Raw genomic sequence first — 16,257 nt, 5'->3', positions numbered from 1 at the left:
AACATCTTACATCATACGTCTTATCAAGCAGGGGCAAAGAAGTGTATTTTTTCCACTGGGGAAAGTTCATATAAGCCTCTGTATAGCTCACATCACCATAGGGGCTGAGAGCCAGTGCTCCCACATTTCAGCGAACAGTAGAAACTGGAATTCTCTCAGAGTTACTCAGGCCAGCGCCACGTCTCTGAGAAGTTATTTATTATAAGAAAATTTCCTCAGGCTCAAAGCAGACTACCTGGCCCTTAAATACACCAGGACTGCATTTAGCATGACAAAAACACTGGGCTCCAGCATTGCCAAAAACTGATACCTGCTTCAAGGACCTCACCAAGTCTGAATTAAGTTTCAGGGCAAAGCTTTTGCTTTCCTCATATGATTTTTTTCATTTGCACCCACAGCTCATGAATGGCTTTTATAATAGTTTCCAGGATTAAAGTTTGGTAAGGATAAAAATAACTGAGGGGAAGACGGAAACCAACTATAAATAAACCTAGCTATTTCTACCCAGCGTATATACAGAAGGAAGACACTTGCGTATCAGTTAAAGATATAAAACTGGTGTGTTGGCACCTCGGGAGGGCCTGGATTTTCTGCAGCTACGTGCGAGAGTGATGACATGAAACAATCAGTAGAGCGTCACATCACTGTACTGGGGTTCATGTATTTATTAGCAGTCCATCCCTCTCACTACATTGACCATAGTGTACAGTTGCGGTACATCATGAAGAAGGATATGGAACTGTTGGAACAGGCTTGTAGTGATAGGACAAGGGGGAGTGGCTTTAAACTGGAGGGGTTAGATTTAGGTTAGATATTACAAATAACTTCTTCACGATGAGGGTGGTGAGGCACTGGCACAGGTTGCCCAGGGAAGCTGTGGCTGCCCCATCCCTGGAGGTGTTCAAGGCCAGGTTGGATGGGGCTTTGAACAGCCTGATTTAGTGGAGGTGTCCCTGCCCATGGCAGTGGGTTGGAATTGGATGATCTTTTATCGTCCCTTCCAACCGAAACCATTCTATCATTCTACAATCATTTTGCCATCACTCACCCTGGAAAGTTTACAGCAACTTGCTTTCTCTCAGCCTCAGTGCATTCTATCCACAAACGCCTCAGACAGAGAAATATGCACTGATGAGGATTATGCAGGGAACTAAATATGTTATGTTTTCAAGTAGTTGCCCTAAGGGCATGTGAATAGTATGAGCTTTTGACTGGGCAGGGATGAAAAACATATTTCATGAGCACTTGTTGGGACAGTCTACTTCTCAATGTTTCCTCACTCATTGTATTCAAGATTACTGGAAAATCATATTGGCATCAAATAAGAACCCTCTATTATCAGTCTTCATCCCCCTGAGAGGGATTTTTATAGTTGTGTTTTCTTTAAATAGACTTTTCTGCTTGACACATTGCATAATGTGTTTTCTTAACAAACAAAAAAAAAAAAATTAGCTGAGGCTTAAGTAACTTCACAAACTGTAATCATTCATTCTTTTGACGGATGAATAAATTTAAAAAATTATACCTGGACTCAAGTGCAAAACCTTTTTCCCTGCATTGTAGGGTAATACAGAAGCGTAGAATACAACCCTTAAGGAGCAGACAGCTGAGAGAACAAATCATTTGTGTTATGCTCAGATTTTGCACGTAGGTGAGAAGGCTTGGGAATGTAAAATTCCAGATGTTATGTTAGTTCAGTTCTAGTTTCCAAAAAGCCTGAGGGCTACAGCTTGAAAAACACTGGGCTGGCCTGCAAGGCAAGAAGCACAACATTCAGCAGAGAGAGTGTGGCTACACTTTCTCATACTTTATCTCCTATTCCCAATCTTTGACGACTCTGTAAACTGACCATGAGTTTTTTGTGAGTTAATCAAGCTACTTATTTCCTAGAAAGATTTTCTTTGGCTCTTGTAATCTTGTTTATAAGCAGAAAACATGAGGAGGAAGATGCAGATATACAGCTGCTTGATTCCCATCACAGACTTGCAGATTAGTTGTCCGTACAGAAATATGACTGGGAACCTAAACCTGAGGTGCCACTTGGATCTCTGCAACCTCTTCTGCCTTTAGGTAACTTTATCATCAGTAAAGGAGGTTGCAGTCAGCAGCATTGGCACAATATACATATTGCACATATAAATATTACCTTTATGATCCCTAATTATCATCAGAGCACAAAACTGCACCTGGGGGTTAATACAACATAGAATGACCTGTCTAGTACTTTTCAGTAACATTTATTGTGTTTTTCTATGGGTGGCGATAACTATATACAGAAAATTTAATGTGATAATTACTTATTAAAACCCTTCCATAAATTTAAATTACATTTGCAGATATATCTGCATATCTATATAAAGCTACAGCACATATACACTTTCTTCATACTTATCTATATATCTTACCTGTTGGAAAATTAAATACCAAGAAGCAACAAATATCATTGAGTTTAATTAAATTTGATTAAAATTTATGATGGTTCCTGGTTGGCTAAACATCATTTCAAAACATCTGTTGCAATAAAGCAGAATTCCGATGAAGTTAGTTGTGATAACTTCATTCTCCACAATCATCAAAACTTTCTTGAGACCTAATATGCAAAAATATAGACAACAGAACCATATATTTTCAGCAATAAGATCATTAAAACAGCCTTGGTGATTTTACTTGAAGTTCCCTGAAGCAGTAACAATTCCACTGACTCTAAGTATTCTCAGGGTGACTATTTGGGGGACAGAATCACACACAGAATCACACAGAATCACAAGGTTGGAAAGGACCCATTGGATCATCGAGTCCAACCATTCCTAACACTCCCTAAACCATGTCCCTCAGCACTTCATCCACCCGTTCCTTAAACACCTCCAGGGAAGGTGACTCCACCACCTCCCTGGGCAGCCTCTGCCAGTGCCCAATGACTCTTACTGTGAAGAATTTTTTTCTGATATCCAACCTGAACCTCCCCTGACGGAGCTTCAGGCCATTCCCTCTTGTCCTGTCCCCTGTCACTTGGGAGAAGAGCCCAGCTCCCTCCTCTCCACAACCTCCTTTCAGGTAGTTGTAGAGAGTAATAAGGTCTCCTCTCAGCCTCCTCTTCTCCAGGCTAAACAACCCCAGCTCTCTCAGCTGCTCCTCGTCAGACTTGTTCTCCAGCCCCTTCACCAGCTTCGTTGCTCTTCTCTGGACACGCTCCAGAGCCTCAACATCCTTCTTGTGGTGAGGGGTCCAGAACTGAACACAGTATTCGAGGTGCGGTCTCACCAGTGCCGAGTACAGAGGGAGAATCCCCTCCCTGGACCTGCTGGTGACCCCATTTCTGATACAAGCCAAGATGCCATTGGCCTTCTTGGCCACCTGGGCACACTGCTGGCTCATGTTCAGTCCACTGTCAATCAACACCCCCAGGTCCTTCTCTTCCGTGCAGCTCTCCAGCCACTCTTCCCCCAGTCTATAGCGCTGCATAGGGTTGTTGTGCCCCAAGTGCAGGACCCGGCATTTGGCCTTGTTAAACCTCATCCCATTGGTCTCGGCCCAGCAGTCCAGCCTGTTCAGGCCCCTTTGCAAAGGAGTGCTTTAGATAGCAAAAAAGAAAAATCAGTTTCTAGATTCAAGGATGGGGGGTGTTCTTGATTTTCAAGATGGTTACATATTTCAAAAGTCTCTTTCTCAACACTGAAATTGGCTCATAAAGATTCATTTTAAGTTATATTTTCTGAGATTATGGGTTTTTTTCCTAAATGGCTAATTTTAACAGGCAAGAACCATGGAATAATAAAAATGAAACAATCACCCTGAATTGAGGTTTTGCTTTCAAAAGAGGATCATATATATCGAAGCATTTTGACAGATATGTTACTTTTCCACATGCTTGGCACATTGATAGTACACGCTATTATGTCTTAGTATATGGAGGGATGAGGAACAGTGCAAAGCTCCTCAGAAGCGTTCAGATGCAGTTAGCCTACAGGTTTGTGTCTGAAGTGGCTTGTGCTACTTTCTTGCACTCGATGTTAGAATATTAACTTTTCAAAAAAAATGTGAAATGCATTTCCAGGCAGTTGAATTTAGTTTCTCAATATCCGTGCCATGTTTCACGACTCAGTACAAAGAGAAGTTCGGCCCAGATTATGCTTTTTAATGTCCAGTTTCAAACAAGAAAAGTAATAGAAAAACTTTGGAACATTTGATCATGCCGTGCCCAGGAGGAAGATATCACCTACAGGCATCACTGAGAAATTGTTTTTTAAATCATCCTTTAAAAATCAAATATATCTTGTTGGCCTCTCATCCAGCCTGTATTATTCCAAAACATGGCTGTTTTCCATCTCACCTTGCAATAGCATTAATGCTTCTTCATTTTAAAAGGGTCAGATGTGACAATGGGAAGACTTGGAGACATCCAAATATAATAACTGTTGATCTTGATTAAAAGGGAGCCTTCCTTTCAAATGTCCATTATTTACTGTACAGAGTACCGTGTTAATAGAATCATAGAATGGTTTGAGTTGGAAGGGACCTTAAAGATCATCTAATTCCAACCCCTCTGCCATGGGCAGGGACACCTCCCACTACATCAGGCTGCCCAAAGCCCCATCCAACCTGACTAGGTACACTTCCAGGAATGGGGCATCCACAATGTCCCTGGGCAGCCTGTTCCAGGGCCTCACCACTCCCATCGTGAAGAATTCCCTCCTTATGTCTAGTCTAAATCTGCTCCTCTCCAGTTTATAGCCATTGTCCCTCATTCTACCACTACATGCCTTAAATGTTTCATAGCCCTGGAATTACAGCTGTTGATGCTCCGGTACCCTGAACAGTCCTGAATGGCTTATTCGTCAAGACAGCTGGAAATATCTTTAAAGTATTTCTTTTCAAACACTGCCCTAGAAACTAGCATGCTGAATGGAACACAGTTCACTTAAATACAGGAATGTGACCAAATACAAGAATTTGGCCAAGCAATCCAGAAGAAAATATTGCAAATCTAAGATGTACCTATTAGTGAACAAAGAACCAGCAGCTGCTAAACAAATCATTCCTTCTGAGTTAGAGGAGAAAGTGGTACCTCAAAGGTGCAGATTGATTATGCTTGAAAGGCAGTGTTACACACTCACTCCTAAATCAAGGGAATTATGAAACTCCACTCAAACAAATAGAAGTCCAGAAATCAGTACTAAACAAAGATCAAGAGTACAATAGTCCACCAATAAATTCACATGAAATCTTTATCCTGGGTTACTTGGGCAGGACTGTCCAAGAGCTGAAGGTTTAATATATATTTTTATTCATTTTCATATAGTATAAAAAGATCTTTTTATTAAGAAAAAAAATCAAATGACTCGCAAATGCCTTGCCTTCAGTCCCTAAGTTTTAATGCTGTTTCGGATCCCAAGTAGGTGAAACACTCCACCAAAAGCATTATATTTACAGACATATCAACCGAAGAGTCAAAGGTCAAGAGACCATCTAAAACACGAGGCAGACTAGCAGTGCTGACAATTGACACAGTGCCAAGTAAGGGACAAACACATAAGATAAGGGACGAAGTACTTGGCTCTCGTTCCTGCTGACAGAGGAGACTAAATACATTGTAAAGACCACATGCTATTCATTCCTGACTTAGGGCACGCACCATCCTGCAAACTCCAAATGTCCAATATACACTGGAGCAGACACAGAGGTTAACGGGTCAATAGAAACCCTCCTCTTAACTTGAGTTAGTTTTAACTGCAGCTTCTGGGGTTTAATCTGGTCTTCCAAATCTCGTTTTCAACCTTCCAGTTAAAATAAAAAGCAGTAGAAAGGCAAGGCAATCAATATGGTGCATTACAGGGCCTTTAGCCAAGCTTCTCAGGCCACATTACACCAGAAGTTCACTCGAAATTATCACAGACACGCAATTCATCAGCTCAGCTGAAGAATATCCACTTTCTCTCACTGTCTTACAATCTCCTTTCCACCAGCACTGCTGTCTACGTTCTCAGCAGTTAGAAAATTACACTGCCTAGAGGTTACATCAGATCTGTGCATAACAACAATCCAATCCTGCCATTTCAATTCCTTTTGGAAAATCGGCTTCCTAGCAATCCTTCAAGCAATAAGGAATACCAAACGGAGAAAGAGATAGTGAAGGTAAATAAGTGGTTAAGCCATACTCCCTCAGATTTTACCATAGTCTCTCATGACTTCCATTAACTTGAAAAGGAAGGAAGGAAGGGAGGAAGGGAGGAAGGGAGGAAGGGAGGAAGGGAGGAAGGGAGGGAGGAAGGGAGGAAGGGAGGAAGGGAGGGAGGAAGGGAGGAAGGGAGGAAGGGAGGAAGGAAGGGAGGGAGGAAGGGAGGGAGGGAGGGAGGAAGGGAGGAAGGGAGGAAGGGAGGAAGGGAGGAAGGGAGGAAGGGAGGGAGGAAGGGAGGAAGGGAGGAAGGGAGGAAGGGAGGGAGGAAGGGAGGAAGGGAGGGAGGAAGGGAGAGAGAAAGAGAGAGAGAAAGAGAGAGAGAGAGAGAGAAAGAGAGAGAGAAAGAGAGAGAGAAGAGGAAGAAGAGAGAGAAAGAAAGAAAGAGAGAGAAGAGAGAGAAGAGAGAGAGAAAGAGAGAGAGAAAGAAAGAGAGAAAGAGAGAAAGAAAAGCATTTGCTAGTTTGAACAGAAGTTCTCTGTAGCCCTTGGATTAGTTACCACCACCTTAAATCACGGTTTAAGAGGCAGTGAATGCACTTTGAATACAGTAACAGCAGGAACTTCATAAAAAGGAGAAAGGTACATAAGTATTTGGGTTTGTAGTGACGGTCACTTAAGAGTTCGTTGCTGCTCTATACATGACTAAATGCAGTATCGCACTGGAAGATAGAGAACTGTTTTCTAGCCCTGCTACAAATACCCCGTCTGATCTCAGGTCAGCCAGATAACCTCTTCACACTTCACATCCAAACCACAAATTTCTATTTTGAGTCTCTTCTGGAAGAACAAATAAACCACATTTCACACATTGCTCCATCTCCTCCTTCATCTTACAGCAGCATACCTGAAAAGCCAACTCTGTTACATACTACTAAAAACACTTCCGGAGACGCTAACCAACCTGGAAAATCCTTTAATATGTAAATTTTCCTAATACATCGAAGCCAATAAGCCTTTCATGTTTACTTTAAATAGGCAGCATCTGCCTCCATTAACTATAAAAGGAAAGGCCAAGCTTTCTGCATCAGCAAATCCTCACTGAGATTCACAGTACAGGACAAACTTGACCAAACAAGAAACACAGGGCGCAACTACTTAAAAGTCTTAAATTTATCAATGCAGATAAAGAAAGTGCACTTACTTCCTGATGAAAGGAAGGCCGTGACTTCCTTGGCTGCGGAGCTGACAGCTAGCAAACAGCCCAGCCCTCCTCTGAGCTCCGTCAGGGAGAAGCCAGCACACATGAGGGGTGTTTGCACCCAGGTGCCCCAGGGAACAGCGAGTGAAAATTGCAGCTGTGTGAAGAAAAATAGGTTTAATTAGAAGCAAATGGGCTTGGATACACTGATGACAGGAGAAACCAGACTTTTGTGCTTAATTTTATTTTATTCCCAGTTGGAGAAACTTTTATTAACAGATGCTCCATCTATTTCATAGAGCTGTGTGACTCAAGAGTTGTGACTCCAGCTACCCACAACAATGTTGTTCATATGCTCTCCTGTAGGGTGTATAGGTCAGTTTAGCAAACACTTATTCATCTAATTTAACCTCACATAATACTATTGACATCAGTGAGTGCCGTTAAGCAACCGTGAGAGTTTAAGATCAAAGTTAGGCTTGCCTAAACTCTGCAGCCCAAGCTGAGGCAGCAGAGGAGTACACCTCCAGCAGTCACCCTGCCTTCATTCTGCTTGGTTTTTTAATTCTTCTTAACAGTCTGGCCTGCATTTTAACCCAAACATTTTCCCTTAAATCCAATATGTCAATCTTACCAAGTTTAATCACAGAGAAAATCATAAAGGCTGCATCAGTCTATGCAGAAATGGATGGGTTTTTTTAACGTGTCTTGAAAGCCTAGAACAGAATATGGGGTTTGCTTCTGGGAGCAAAGGCACCTTAGGAACACAAAGGCTGACCATCAAGGTCATTCCTTGATTAAAACAGGACCTAGATGTCAGAAAGAGGAAAGTTTGTGAATATGATGTTCCAGAACTGCTCAGAACATATTGCTTTCTAGCTGAAATATAACTGCTTGATATATTCACTTTTGCATATGTAAGGGAAGTTCTATACAGAATTGAAAATAACTTTCTTGTTGTAGAAACAGAGTAGAAACACATAGATCAATGTCTCTTGTTACGCTTTCCAAGCAAAACCACATCCAGATTTTAGTTTGTGTGCATTTCCGTGAGCCATTCCAAGGGAAAAAAAATTATGGGGTAAAAGGAAACTCAAAAATATGAGTCCAGCTGTATATCTTCCAGAAATTATCAGCTCAAATGAACTGACCGTGTCATAGACTAACCCTCAAGAGGTGCTTAGTCACACTGCTGAAGGAGATGAAATGGAAAATACAGTAGAACTAAAAGACACCCAAAGAAAAATGAGAAAGGAGCTACATTCTGAAAGACTGTGGGTCAAAATGCAGATGCAGACACACTGTGCTTCACAAAGACAGATACCTCACCTGAATTGCTTACAGCTTGATTTAGCCAAACATTCACAAAAATCAAGACACCAGAATCCACATAGACATAAAGCCTGACCTTGTCTACTCTGTGTGATCAGCAGCTTAGAGGGAGAAGGGTTCAGAAAGAAGGATATTTAACAGCAAGTTTTGCGTGAGGAAAATCCTTCAGAGATATACCATTTTTGTGACATTATTTCACCACAGAAATCAGAACTTTTTGTCCTGAAAAGCAAGGAGGCTTCTTTTTAAGAATGGTGTTCTGAATGAATTAAAATTCAAAAATGGAGAAACAGTTAGAGAAGAGAAATAATACTGATAAGTTAATGAAATACCGAGTAGCAGGTTAAACAGACATCTTACCCATGAGAACTGAGGCTAACGGATAAGACCAAGGGTTGTCCAATAAGGGCTAAGGGTTGTCCAATAGTGTCCCAGGACCAAATAGTCACCTTGGCTTCAAGGTTTGGAGACATTGTCTTGTGGAGATGTCACAGACAATTTTGGGTGGAAATTGTCTTGTGGAGATGTCACAGACAATTTTCCAGGGTGGAAATCTTGGCACTGGGAGACTGTCCTGGGGAGCGCTGATGACCTTTCCTGGGTCCTGGCAGTCTCTCAACTGGGCTATGTAGGTCACACGGGTGGGAGCGCTGGCAGTGTGGTGGCTGCTTTTGGGGTGCCAGCAGAGGCTCCCCTCCCACAGGGGAGTGGCAGGACTGGCAGCACCAATGCCACACTCTGTTGCTGTAATTGAAAAACAGGCCAAAGCCACTTAATTTGAAAAGACAGACAAATATTTTTCATGCCGACTTTAGCGTAGATCATTCCACTGATGTCCACACTGAGCACTACAAGGATGAAGACAGCCACAGCTCCTGAGAGGCTCTGTCTCTACATTGCTGGCAGAGGAGGGGCACACACTGAAGTGTTTTCTGGCATGTAACCTTGCCAGGGAAATTCAGTCTTCAAACTGATATCTTCCTGCTGAAGGAAGAGCTGAACCACAGGTAGTTGAGAGCTGTCCATGTACAGAACTTGACTATGTTAAGATTAGACAAGGCTGGGGCTGGTGGAAGGACAGGAAAGCTGCCTGAGGTTTGTGATCCTGTGCTACAGACACAGGACAAGCTGGAGCAAGGAATCAGGACCCAGGCAGTCCTCCACAGTCAGGGTTCAAAGCACCTCTCAGTGGCCTCCAGCAGCTGGTGGGGTTCTGGTCAGTCATGGACAGGCAGTCAGCCGGGCTCACAGGCCAGCCCTTGTCCTTAGGCAAACGGGCTGTGCTCAGGAAATTAGTTATATCTGCTTGCCTCACTGTGACCAAATGGGGCCCAATACCTACTCAAGGATACCAATAAGCCGCCACACCGTCTCGAGAGCACAGAGGCTTAAAGGAAAAGCAAGTGAGCAAAGAGCAAGCACCCATGTGGCAAGGCTGGGTGGTCTGAAGGAAGCGGTCGGCGAGGAGTGGAGGAATGCCTTATCCTAAGCTCAGAAAGAGCAAGAGAGACCCTGCCATGTGCTCCCTGGATACAAAGACTGAGGGAATTGCAGGGTGCCTGAATAGTGCATGGGTGCTGATAATTGCATCTCTGAGCAACAACTGTGTGTTGCCAGAACACCCCACAGAGGAATACATAGGCAACCAGCAACAGGAAAAAGGGGGTTTAGCAAACTGGAATAATAAAAAGATAAGGAAATGAGAAGCTGTAGCAAGCAAAGAGTATAGCATGATAAAAGAGGAGAGCGAAGCATTTATAACAGAGCGAGGCCTGCAAAGCACACGATAAAAGAAAGCAGACCAGCCTTAGAGAATTGCAGAGCCCTAAAATTGACAGTTTGGGCACAAATTTGCAGCCATAATTCTACAGGATGGATCTTTGCAAAGTACATCTACCCCCAAGGCTACATGGTCTTAAGGCATTGCCCAAATGTTCCTTATCCAGTCAACCCAGAGAGATACCAGCAATTAAATTCCATTGAAACAGGGCAAGGTGAGGCATGTGGAGGGCACTAAGCTGGCAAGTAGGAAATGTAGAAGAAATGTCTCTGAAATCATCTTTCCCAGACTGAGAATCATAAGCCAGCTAGGTGTGAGACCCAGATTATATTGAGCTCCTGATAGCTTTCTGCACTGAAGATCCTATGATCTTGATTCATTTCTTTTTTCTTTTAAAACACGGTTCATATGATGCTCTGATTGTACACATACTCCTTTATCTTGTGGAAACCCAAAGTTACAGGCCTGTGGTTCAATCCTATTCCCCGGCAAGTACTTCCAATGACTGTGTTGCAAGCAGGCACTCTCCTCCCTTATGATCCTTTCCTCACAGAGCAACAGATTCATGCTTGTACCTGTTCCTTTTTCTACTCTAGGCATGCCCTCTCCAAAGTGCAACCCAGTTTGAGAAGAAGGATAGAGGAAAAACTCTTGTTGTGTAGACAACAGAGAGCATTGATGAAAAAAAGAAACAGGACAAACACTATGCACAGCTTATAAGAAAGAATCAAGAGAATTTCACAATATTGCTTTCTGTTCCATTTTCATGCTAGATCAGTCAGTCTTTGCCAAACCTTTCCTCCCCGTGGGGCTGTTATATTATTGGGTCAGTTTATTGCTCACTCAGATATTTGGGTTACCCAGGGCCAGTGGAAAGATCTGGAAATGGTCCTTTGTGCATTTAAAGAAGAAATACGAAAGCAGCTGATGATTAGTTCACATTCTGACTGTGCATTTTTATACCGAATTTGATATGTTGAATGTTCTCAGCATGATTCATCCAGAAAAATAGCAACGTTATGTACAAGGGCATGCAGGAGCAGGCAGAAGCATTTCAGGGAAACAGATTTAGCCAGAGGATTTACATATCAGGATACAGACTATTATCTGGCTTTGTCTGGATGAAGAATACTTTTATGGGCTAGTATTCTCAACAGAAGTTAAAGGGAGGTAGGCACCCAAAACCCAATGAGTTTTTTCCAAGCTTTTTCAAAATTCCATCCTGGAATAGACTCTCAGACTAGACTAAAGATCCAAATGTGTATAAGTGACTGTAGCTTCAATGTGGAATCATAGAAAAACAGCGAAAGAAAACATCTCGTTAAGCGATCTGGTTCATCCACCTGCCCCAGGCAGGATCATCTATACTTGTATCATTCATGACAGATGCTTGTCAATCATATTTTTAAAGATCTCCAATGTTAGAAACTTCAATATTTCATTATCCTCACTTTCAGAAAGCTTTTAGCCATTGTTTAATCCCCATCTTTCTTTCTGTAGGGTAAAGTCAAGACTTCTCATCAAATAAAACACGGACTTTTAGTAAAGACTATTTCTGTCCTTCTTACAGCTCGATTATACCTTCTGCATACTTGAGGATTATCCTTGCATTGCCCAAAGTCCTCTCTTCTAAAAGCTGAACCATGTAACTTGTCTGGCTCTTACCTCCTTGGTCATATTGAAGACCACTAATTATGATCAATGCTCCTCTTTGGGCTCTTTCCAACCCGTCCACATCCTCTTGAACTGCAATGCCAGAGAAGTCCAGCTGAGGTTTTTCCACTGCTGATAATAGCAGGAAGATTACTGTATATATCACAAAGGCTACATTCTTTCTCATACATTCTGGTATTCAGCATTACACTCCCTGTTTTTCACAAAAGTATGACTTTGTTGACTCATTCAACTCACAGAAGAAAACCTTTCCCTATTTACTGAGTTCCCTCCCTTCTTTTTATGTCCCACTTAGCCCAGTCGACCACCTCAAAAAGCAATTTTTTTTGTACAGAATCTCTTACTTCAGATCCTAATTAACAATTTCCAGTTGACTGATTATTTAAAGCAGATTTATCTCCCATAGAGCTTCATCATCTGCCAGTGTAATGCTCTTGAACAGAATAGTTAGCAATTACAGAAATTAAACCCTGTGGTTTTTTTCCAGCCTGTGCAATTTATTTTAAAATACAGAATAAAACAAAAAAAAATTACTTAAGGCATAACAATAGCTTTAAAAAGACTACATAAAACATCATCCAGTCTCTCTCATCCATCATAAGCATGATTGGCTTGTAAGGTTTCAGAGAAGATCATGTCAACTATTTGGGAAGTTAGCACAATGCTGGACGCACGTAGTTATTAATCTTAATCTGCAAACCTGGTCACAGCAGCAAGTACAGAAACTGATTTTCAGCTGAAAAAACATTGCAATGAAATTCTGATGCTAAAAAGTCTGCAAAGAGATATGTTTTCAGCATATGCTATGCTTAAGACAGCTGTTTGCATTACCAGTAGTTTTGCTTAAAGTGGGTGGTACAAGGTGGGCAAGTCCTGGATTTACAGCACCCTGTGAATAACCGAGTGCAGAGAGAGCAGCCCTTCCTAAGGCTGTGAACCTGGGATATGCGGGCTGTGTCTTAGCATCAATATCTTGGCTGAATCAACACAGCCTAACTTGGTACGACTGCAGCAGGTGCTATTACATATTCAACAGTTTCAGTTACCAGAACATAGCATCTGAGTTTCTGTATATATTTCCTAGTGTACACAGCTATATAGGCATGTGTATATTTTCTGCTTTCTAAATGGAGTACATTCCCAAAACCTACTCCAAAAGAATATAAATATTATAAAATCAAGCACTCAGAAAGTATAAACTGTGAGAAATTTGTCTGGGAAGAATGGAGGTGTGCTTGTGCTCATATATAATAAAAGCAAACACTGTGGTTTTCTGCAGAAACTCTGTCCATTTCATAGTGGACTTTTCTGGAGCTGTTGAAAACAAAATCTTTTTCCTTCCATTTTTACAGAGCACAAAATACAGATCATGCATGAAAACTATCAATATCCTTATGGATATTTGCAGCATGCATTCATCACAAGATCACAGACTGACATTCTGAAGGCATTCGTACACTTGGGTCACCAGAAAACCAAGAGGATCTGGACTTAAGCATCCCTGAAACCTCGGGCACACAGTGCTACTGCCCATGAGATACCAGCAGAGCCCAAATATGCCAGATGCCACAGATAGCAACTGCCTGCTGCTGCTGCCGCACTGGGCAGGGGTTGCATTGAGTACATAAAGCATCAAGCAAAGGACCAGGGAGACCAAATCCTCACTGCAGGTCTTCCTATTTCGCATTTAGAGCTTGCTATTACAAAAGCCATGAACAGTGCTAACCAGGGTACAGTTGGGCTACAATAGCCTCACTGCATTGCACTGAGGGAAGCTGAGCTCTGCCTGCTGGTACAAAGCTTATGTCCATATGACCCCAGGGACAGTGGCACTGCAGCTAGTGATCAGGGCAGCAGCGCTGGGGCCAGGGAGAAGCAAGCACAAAGGCTTTGAACACGGCTTGCTAGAGACATCTCCCTTCTTTGCACACTAACTACTATACACCCTCGTGAGGATGGTGCCACAGAGTTATAGAACATGTTAGGTTGGAAAAGACCTTTAAGATCTTTAAGTCCAACTGTAAACCTAACACCGTCAAGCCCAGCACTAAACAATGTTCCTAGGCACCACATCCAAGTCTTTTAAATATCTCCAGGGATGGTGACTTAACCAGTTCCCCTGGATGGCCTGTTCCAACGCTTGACAACCCTTTCAGTGAAGCAATATTTCCTAATACCTAGTTCAGATGTCCCCTTGTGCAATTTGAGGCATTCATCTCATCCTATCACTTACTACTTGGCAGAAGACACCAACACCTATCTCGTTACAGCCTCCTTTCAGGTACAACAATAAGGTCTACCCTCAGCCTCCTTTTCCCCTGACTAAACCACCTCAACTCCCTCAGTCGCCCTTCATAAGACTTGTACCACTTATGCCACTTGGTACCCTGGGAAAGGTTCAATAACTATGTAGACAAGTGAGAACTTTTAGTGCCAAATATTGCCTTGGTGAAAGTCATTCTAGCAAGAGACCTCGCCATCCTAGTTGTTGTGAGAGACTTCAGCAACAGAATGGAGACTCATGGATCATTTTTTTGTAAAGGATGCACGTTCCCTGCATGCTAGAACATGTTCTGAGTATCTGAGTTCCAGCTGCAGAAGCTGTACTCAACTTCCATAAACCAAGGCTCATTATCAAGCTTCAAACAAAGCTCCGGTCAATTCTGAGCTATCAGGCACATTTGTCTCAAACTACTTTTCCATAAAGCCCAACTGACCTCACACTAAACTGGAATTCCATCTCAGTTGTCCCTCCAATGCTCAAAAGTAAGGCAGGCTTTTACTGAGCACTCAGGGACACTCCCAGGCCCCTGCCTAGAGTCATATGTGCAGCACTGCTGGAGACCTTAGCAACACTTTCAAGGCAGGAATGGATAAGATGCAAGATTTAGCCCACGTGAGTCAACCACTTCACCCTGTTTCTTTGATAGTGTCTTTAAGACCTTGCCTATATTTGAAATATATACCTATGAAACAATACTGTACATGGAACAGAGCTCAGACCAGTGCCAAAAGTAACGCTATAATAGGGAAACATTTCTTGTTACTAATTCAACTGTATTTACAAGCACAGCTACAAAATCCCAAGAATCGTACCCTTGTTACAAGCATAATTCAGCAAATATTTAAGTGCTTATCAGGTCAGTGGTGATCCCAAGATGTGAAACACAGAGAGTCACCTGCGCAATCATTTGTCTCATTTACGTTAACAAACAGAGACACATCAGGAGCCTAAGGCTAATCAGGGAGTTAAACAGCATCTCTGGAGTTTGGGTGTCAAAGGAATATCCTTTTCTAATGTAACCATCATTTTCCTGCTGTCTTATTCTTGCAGGTAATGCCTCAGTGTTTGTGAAACAGTGGACAACATCTACTGCCCATTTGGTTTCAGATTTATGCAAGAATTTTCCTGGTTTTTCTTTGCATCACTGTGTTCCCTTGCAATACATTGAAAATATGAGTATTCAGGTGGTTTAACCGAAAATGTGGCTTTATAAGGAATATCCCACTTCTGGCTCTACTTTTGATTCAGAAGTGATGTGCAGAACTCTGAGTTGTGAACATGTTGCTTTTGTTGTATCTAATTCTCTTTCCTCTAAGACACAAATTTCAGGGATTTGCTGCTGCCTTATTACAAGTTATTCTTACCAGACTCATTACAGTGTAATAATTGTTTAAACATCTGATCCGGACACTTTTTAAGATTTTTTATTATTATTATTTACCACCAGGAGGTGCAAATGATCTTCTCAACAGCACTGTTTTAGTCATTGTATTTACCAGCTACATTCTGAGGTGGAAATAGCTTTGTTTATTCTTTTCCTAGTATTTGTTTTATTTATTGCTGTCCCTTCACTCTTTCTACTTGGTAGCCATAAGGTTTTTCAAAGCCCTTACCCAAATGTGACTTTCAGTCTGCCTTTGAAACAGCTTTCTCTGCGTTGCTCTCGCTGCCGGCAGAAATAGCCGGTAGTGCTTACACATTGGAGAACTGGATGTACAATGCCATGGCGTTACTACAGCTGACTTCTGCCGGTGCTTTGTGATCACCCTTTAAACAGCTTGGTCAAGTCTGGCTGAGAGCTGACTGCACACCACACCAAGAAAGCAAAGGTCCCACCAAATGCCTGCGATCCACTTCCTAAAGAAGTGAGCAGC

General features: G+C 42.2%; 1 protein-coding gene across 4 annotated transcripts in view; it reads right to left on the bottom strand.

The window, feature by feature from the left end:
• LOC128852429 (uncharacterized) overlaps nucleotides 1-16,257 on the bottom strand; it is a 102,556-nt gene that overhangs the window by 32,639 nt on the left and 53,660 nt on the right. For 3 of the 4 annotated variants that reach the window (XR_008450268.1, XM_054069197.1, XM_054069195.1), the window contains exon 4: nucleotides 7,317-7,470. Coding sequence is in view for 2 of the 4 variants with exons in the window: in XM_054069197.1 (XP_053925172.1) it covers nucleotides 7,317-7,470 (154 nt within the window). In the remaining 2 variants the exon portion in view is untranslated. Of the gene's footprint in view, nucleotides 1-1,616; nucleotides 1,751-2,405; nucleotides 2,591-7,316; nucleotides 7,471-16,257 lie in introns of those variants that run through there. The other variant, XR_008450269.1, reaches the window with a different exon arrangement.

This window comes from Cuculus canorus, chromosome 5, assembly GCF_017976375.1.
Source record: "Cuculus canorus isolate bCucCan1 chromosome 5, bCucCan1.pri, whole genome shotgun sequence".
Taxonomy (NCBI): Eukaryota; Metazoa; Chordata; class Aves; order Cuculiformes; family Cuculidae; genus Cuculus; species Cuculus canorus.
The sequence above is the reverse complement of the archived record's forward strand: the minus strand, read 5'-3'. Positions and strand labels throughout refer to the sequence as shown.